The sequence below is a fragment of the Centropristis striata genome, chromosome 5, assembly GCF_030273125.1.
Source record: "Centropristis striata isolate RG_2023a ecotype Rhode Island chromosome 5, C.striata_1.0, whole genome shotgun sequence".
Lineage (NCBI taxonomy): Eukaryota > Metazoa > Chordata > Actinopteri > Perciformes > Serranidae > Centropristis > Centropristis striata.
The window spans coordinates 35,361,499-35,368,585 of record NC_081521.1 but is presented as its reverse complement, the minus strand read 5'-3'; the positions used below and the strand labels follow the sequence as shown (position 1 = coordinate 35,368,585).

Sequence of the window (7,087 nt, the reverse complement as noted above, 5' to 3'; positions counted from 1 at the left end):
TATATATGCCTGTAATTTTGTGCACTGCTGCATATAGTCCACACTAGTGGAAGGTAAAGCATCATCCCATACAAAAAATCCTATTGGCTGATCATTGCAATGGGAAAAAGTAGTCAGTGAAACCAAGATGGACAACAGACAGGGAGAAAGACCAAACACCTCGGCTATTTCGGTGTCTAGCTTCTATAAAAAGATACCACTGCAGGTAAAAAAAATATAATTACATCAAGTAACATCTAAGGTGACATATTATGTTAAGATTTTCCAAGTTTTGATTTTACATTTGGAGGAAATACGGATTAATCGTCTGTCCACTCAATTGTACATCATGCATCACTAGCTATGTTTCAACTTCAATGCAATGTCAATTACTACCAATGTTGTTCTTGAAAAAAATTCATATCCTATAATGTTTTGGTTGTAGATCAACTTCTTTATGTCTTTTATCATGTAATTTGAGATTTTTTTATATATCCTTATATTTTGTAGAGCTCAAAAGTAGTAGTAGAGCTCGTGCTCTCATCAATGCAGGATCCATGAAGATACACACCAGAGGCACCACTGGCAAAACTGAGAGCAGTGTCTAAGGCCCCCCTTAGATCTGGTGTGCCCCCAGAAACCACTGGCCCCAGCTCAAGGAAGCAGAAATGCCAGCAGAGGCCAAGATGCTGCAGGATGCTTTGGCAACTATCATAGAAAATAATCTCTCAAAAATGAGCAACAAGCATGATTTGACAGGAAATATGATACATGCTATAAGACACTATGAGAGGATATGCTCAGTTCAGAGACTTAACAAGAATACAGTATGACATCCCTAAAGATAAATAAAAACGCCTAGTGAAAAAAAAAAGTTTTATGTTTATTTAACTACTATATTTATCAATGGAGCTCAAATAGAGATGCCTGCAGAGTAGTGGAGGAACCACCATTCCAACAGAATACCATATTACAACTGTATAACTAGATTATAACTATACCTATATAACTACCATGTTATTACATTGATGTGTTTTTACAGTACAAAACGCATGAAGTACACATGAGTGGACAAAAAAATATTTCTTTATAGAATAAAGATAGAATTTTTTTTTTTTTTCAAACCTTGTTTTACATCCCTAATGATGTATAAAAATACTTAGTAAAAAAATCCTGATTGAGTTTATCATAATTCATGCATGAGAGGGTTAAGTTATACTTTATGTTTTGTTTATTTTTTTTTTACTAATGCACTATTTCATGTTCAAATGTTTCATTGCGGATATAATATCCATAACCTGAAACTAATGGTGTACTGTCAGTGTGGTATGCTACTTTTCCTTAAGGATCGGATTCTTTCCTCTACCCCACAGGCCTCAAGCCTTGTGCTCCCCTTATATGAATGTGTTGCTTTAAGAAACTTTTAAGTGTAATCAAAATGTTCTTAACTTATTCTAATATATACTGCTGTACATGCTGCTTTATACGGGGACTGCTGTACGTCTTGCAGCAACCAGCCACATCACATAATATTGTGTGGAGGCTATAACAGAGCCACAGTATTTGGTAAAGCACATGATTTCACATTCCAGTGACCACAATGGTGAGGGATTAGGCTCCACAAAGAGGACAAGGCTGGCAAGAGAGGATAACAGACATGGAAAACATGTGGGTGTCTGGGTTAGACAGAGAAAAGGAGAGTGAGTCAGGTCAGAGTAGTCAGACCTTCCTCCTGGAGTTTTGTGGTTAAACTTTCCGCTTCCTTTTTTAAAACTGGATTTAACAGCATTTCACATCTCACTTCTTGTCCTCACTGCCCTGATTTCTTAAAATCAGCAGTCATTTTCTCTATACTGAGGTTTTTATGTAATGCATTCAGCTGATGTGCCCTTAAGAAATGTTCCTCCCTGCAGATCTCTGATGACATGGTGTGGTAAAATAAGGAACTGCATTTTTTCCTAATTAAAATTGTTAACATAAAATCTTGTTATTTCAGGGAGGAGATACATTCTTTTGGGATTCAGTTGGACATTTTTTTTATTACTTTCTTGTCTGTACAACACAGTACATAACAGACACAAAACAAACAAAAACATTAAAAGGGGAAAATAATAAAGGGCACAATCCAAACTTATGTTTCACTGTACTTCTGTGGGCTTTTATACTGGACATTTGCAGTTTTACGACAGCAATAAGTGACTACTGGTGAAACAGTTTACCTTCCAAAAGCCATAAGAGTGACTTTACAAATATTTTTTTTACAATCTCCAAGCTATGATTTGTGGTGACATGTCAGTGAACAGATGTATGCTAACTGTGAAGAATGAAAAGATCAATGTGTATATTTCAATAATCTGAAAAATATGTAAGGATCACCTACATTAAAAGGTGAACCATTATGATTTGTCAAATAAAACTCATTATACATTGTTAAATCCCAAATGTTAAACTTCAAATTTAACACTTCAACTGGACCCAACATACAGACTATATTTACAACTGAGGCAACAAAGAAAACACAAAATCAATTTTTCTTCCTGCAATGAACTTCAAATGCACCGAAAAAGGCAAATTTCCATACATCAATGGTAACATCTTCAAGCATGTTTGTGTGAAAGGCAACACAATAAATAAAACAAATGGCACAGAAGGTTTAGACAATCTAAACTTAGAAGCTCAATATCTTGTGAAATATTCACAGGAAACAAAATACTAAAGCAAGCACGCAAAAATCTTCCGAGTCAACGTCCCTGCAGACAGTAACACAAGCCGACTAATCAGAACTGAGATAAACAAAAATCACAATCTAATTACAGTGAGAGGAATAAGAGAATGACATTTATAATTCAATATAGTATTTGTATTTACAAGCATTTATACAACTGAGGGCATTAAACGGGGGTTCAAGCTTATTACTATATTAGGACGTGGAGCAGAACAATCAGATCATATAATGCACCAAATATAAACCTTGTAAACATCACATCTCACCTTTTATCTCTGATATCAGTCAGATTAAGTTTCTATTAGCCAGGTTCATAATATATTTGTCCTTACTTTAAGGCATAGGTATCAAGCTTAGGAGTGAGCCTCTTATAAGATTGTATTTTAAATAAGCCAGATTTAGTCAGAAGGTTTCACTCCAACGAGGAAAATTCTACTCGTCACAGCAACCCCCCCAGGCCAAACGTCCCCACTTGTCTCTGGATCAGCTCAGCTCGCTGTAAAGTTATAAGATCTCCTCCACTCCGTGCGCAAAGATCATGACCAGGCCGGGCTCCAGGATCATATCCTCCCCCATGTGTTGATTCTCACAAGCCATCACCACCACCGCCTGCTTGCCAGGAATACGTTTGGCAACGTAGTTCTCATAGTAGCGCCTGTTCATCTGCCGTGTCTCGAGCGTGGCCAGTCCCTGCGGCCAGTTACGCTCGTGGGCGTTCTCGATCAGGTCGTTCACAATTGAGAGAGGACAGCCGCTGTCGATGAGGGAACGTTTGATGACTGCTTGGAGCACGGCATCAGGAGTGGAGATCATGCCACCCCAGCGAGTCACTCTGGCAGGTTGCATGGAGTTCACCCACCTGGAGATGAGACAAAGTGAAAACAAAAAGAAAATTAGGGAGTGAGCTGCAGCTCGCTGATAAAGAATGAATACAAGCAGAAGAGAGGATGAAATTTCACTTACTCCAAGATCTCGTTGTACTCGATACTCTCTTCGAGGTTTTGAAGGTTGGGGTTAGCACTGCGGATTGCCCTCATGTAGGCTTTTAGCAGCTGAATGTCCCGTTTCTGGAAATCAAAAGCATCATATTCAGTGACTGATTTCACAAAACCTCCTACAGCTAAACAGGAATTTATGAATAGCTAATTAACTAGTCTGGTGTCTGCCTCGAAAGGCTGCACGTGTAAGGATGTGATTTATTTCCATGAATTTCTCTGGATCCAGTATTCTGTCTTTAAGCCATTTTATTGGATTTTTGACAAATATTGATCCTTAATCATTCTGTTTTTATCTGATTCTAATCCAGCTATTAATATATATATATATATATATATATATATATATATATATATATATATATATATATATATATATATATTGTAATACCAATGGCTTAATTACTTATAAGTTATATATTAATTGTAAAAAAGTATCCTTTATACTATTTTGTTCTTGATACAACTGTATCATGACAATACTCTCAGGTCTCATGTCCGAATGACTACACACATAACATTAGGCCATAAATATAATATGTAAAATACTTTACTACGTTCAGCTAAGGTGTTGGATAGAGAAAAAAAAAATAGCTTTAGTCTTCAGTCTTCAATCGATTTTCAATCTTTTTTGATGCTTGCCCTCTGATGGAATGTTCCAGGAGTTTGCTGTATCAATGACTTGAAAATGAAAAATACAAGTTATGGCAAAAAAGGGCCAAATCCTTTTCCACTTCTATAAAGTCTGCAAAAGGGACTTGCAGGTTTTTTTAACACAGGACAGCCTGCGCTTTAGAGCCATGATAGATTTGGTCTGGAATTTTTGGAAGGGCTAAAATTCCACTAAACTTTGTCTTGCTGGCAAATTCGCAGGTTTATATATTGTAGTTGACTTTTGGGAGGGATACAATATAGTAGTACAAGTATATTTTTGGAAAAAGTTAGGGTCTTGGCTATTTAAAAACCTGTTCCACACACAACAATATTTTTTTCATAAAGTATTTTTGGTTAACACATCAGCAGGCAAGAGTTCTTACTTGTTCTCCCAACTGGTGTTTATGCTCTGCCACAGTTTTCTCCAGATCTGAAATCTTTGTCTGTTGCTGCTGGACGACGCTCCGCAAATGTTTGATGCAGTTATGGTTGGGCACCTCATCTTTGGGCATCTCAAGGCTGTGAGAGTGGAGGAGATGGTTTAACACCATATCATACAGAGGAAAGGTCATACATGTTCGCATATCATATATTTATAATATATTACAGCACAAACAGTTATGGTGATAATTTACATGATTCATTTTGGTCGAGCAAGTGTTGTGTTCTGATTAGATACGCCTGTCACCAGACCCTTACAAAGCCATGATTATAGGTACCGGTTCAAAATAGTGACAAGAACTTCATAATCAATGCGCCCAGGAGTTACAATGCAATGAACATTTACTGCCAAATGGAAGCCACTCACCCACATCCCTCCTCACAGTTTACAGGCCTTTTGGGGTTGTGCTCACAGTCCTTGAGGTGAGACTGCAGCTGGTCCAGCCTCAGAGTGGCTATACAGCCAAAACCAGCATTGTCACAGCTGATCTGAAGTTTGGACAGCATGTTACGCATGATGCGGGGCACAGGTCGAAGGTGAGCTAGCGTCACTACTGTGCGGTCAACAGGACATATCTGCTGCTGGGCAAACCACTGTGTTATACAGGCATTGCAGAAGGCATGCTCACAGTGTGGAGCCTGAAATGGAAGTGAGAACACAGAGCCAAAAAAATTACCAACAGCAACAAAAATAACACATAAGGATGGATAATCTTTCAGACAGAAACTTGCCTGCACTGGTTCTTCGAGTACTCCACTACATATAGGGCAAAGCAGGTCTTCATCTACCTCCCCTTGGAACCTCGTAACGTCGTACCCCATGGCACATTACTGGGATTCACAACCTCCTGAGAATACAACAACAACAAGAAAAAAATAGATTTTTAGACAACTTAACAACATCAACATGTAACTGTAAATATTTCACAAATATATGCAAACACTATGAGCCTACCTCACTCACAAAAGGCCTCAAATGCTTCCATTCAGCTCTTGATGTAAAGCTGATACATCACATCTGGCAGAAATAGTCTGTCTGGTGAAAGAGACACAGATGCTCCCTGCAAAAAATGGTGACAGTCACATTGATTATTTCGTTTAAAAGGCAAGGGGCTATTGGAAAGCTGAGGTGAGTAATGCTTTATAATGAAAACCCATATGATAAATATAATAAAGATACCACTTATATACAGACATATTTATATGACCATGAGATCAGTGATTTTCAAGCTTTCTCTTTAAAATCAGACGCATTATGTACTCTGTACCAGGATTAATCCGTAAAGAGTAAAATTGATTTGAACACTGCCATTAATCAAACATATATTGTGTCATTATTTGATCAATAAACGCCACATGAGTCACGAAATTTCACCACACAGCCATATTTAAAGACATCCAACAGCCAAACAGCGATGTCCTTGATCCGTAACTATGTGTGGTTTTCTCACATTATCCTCAACATGTGAACTGCAGCAGCTGGGCTTCAACATCTGAGGAGAGCATCCCCTAGTCCCAGGTGACTGGTGGGTGACCTAATTTCAGTGAAAGCAGCACACACCAGTCTGGAGGCGATTTACAGATCCTCTTTTTTTCCCCATCGCACTCTGCATGCCTTGGAAACAAGCTAACCCTCTATGCTAACGTTAGCTACACCTATGCTGTTATTTCGATGTTACACATTAAGCTAACCCGCAATGCCTTTGCGTTTATAATCAGCCAAGCTGGTGTCATCTTCAGTGATCGCCAAAAGCTTGAGTTCAGATGCCAGTACAGCTTGCTCGCCATGAATTAAATGTGGCTAACGGTTGCTAACAAGATAGCACTGGTAGCGTCCACGGTACCGTTGGTTTCCTCTGGATATTAGCCACTGAGCTAACCAGACAGACCTCAGTCTGGGCAAACTACACCGACAAATGGCCAATTACAATCACACACAGTAGGAGAAAACATATTAACGGACTGATATACTTACTTGAACATGTAGTAAAACAGACCCTAATTAAGATGTTTATGTATTTTCGGATGTCCTACTATAACTAGTAGCTCGCTAGCCACGTCCTGTGCTACATCCTACACCTCTGTGTCGTCGTGACGCCGGCGAGTGGGGACGTCATGACGTACAAAAATGGGAGCACCTGATTGGTCCATAAACTCTATCTATCTATCTATCTATCTATCTATCTATCTATCTATCTATCTATCTATCTATCTATCTATCTATCTATCTATCTATCTATCTATCTATCTATCTATCTATCTATCTATCTATCTATCTGTCTGTCTGTCTGTC

The 7,087-nt window shown here is 38.4% G+C and overlaps 1 protein-coding gene across 2 annotated transcripts; it reads right to left on the bottom strand.

The window, feature by feature from the left end:
• Positions 1-1,998: 1,998 nt before the first annotated feature.
• On the bottom strand, positions 1,999-6,888 carry rnf41 (ring finger protein 41). Of its 2 annotated transcripts, none has more exons than XM_059334018.1 (7): positions 6,770-6,888; positions 5,750-5,855; positions 5,527-5,642; positions 5,162-5,433; positions 4,737-4,872; positions 3,668-3,771; positions 1,999-3,563 (listed from the first exon to the last, which is right to left on the bottom strand). In XM_059334018.1, exons 3-7 carry the CDS (start codon positions 5,614-5,616, stop codon positions 3,209-3,211), a joined length of 957 nt encoding a protein of 318 aa, XP_059190001.1. In that variant the 5' UTR covers positions 5,617-5,642; positions 5,750-5,855; positions 6,770-6,888; the 3' UTR covers positions 1,999-3,208. The 2 variants fall into 2 exon arrangements, with proteins under 2 accessions (XP_059190001.1, XP_059190002.1); XM_059334019.1 differs by having other exon boundaries at positions 5,759-5,855.
• Between the last annotated feature and the right edge of the window lie 199 nt (positions 6,889-7,087).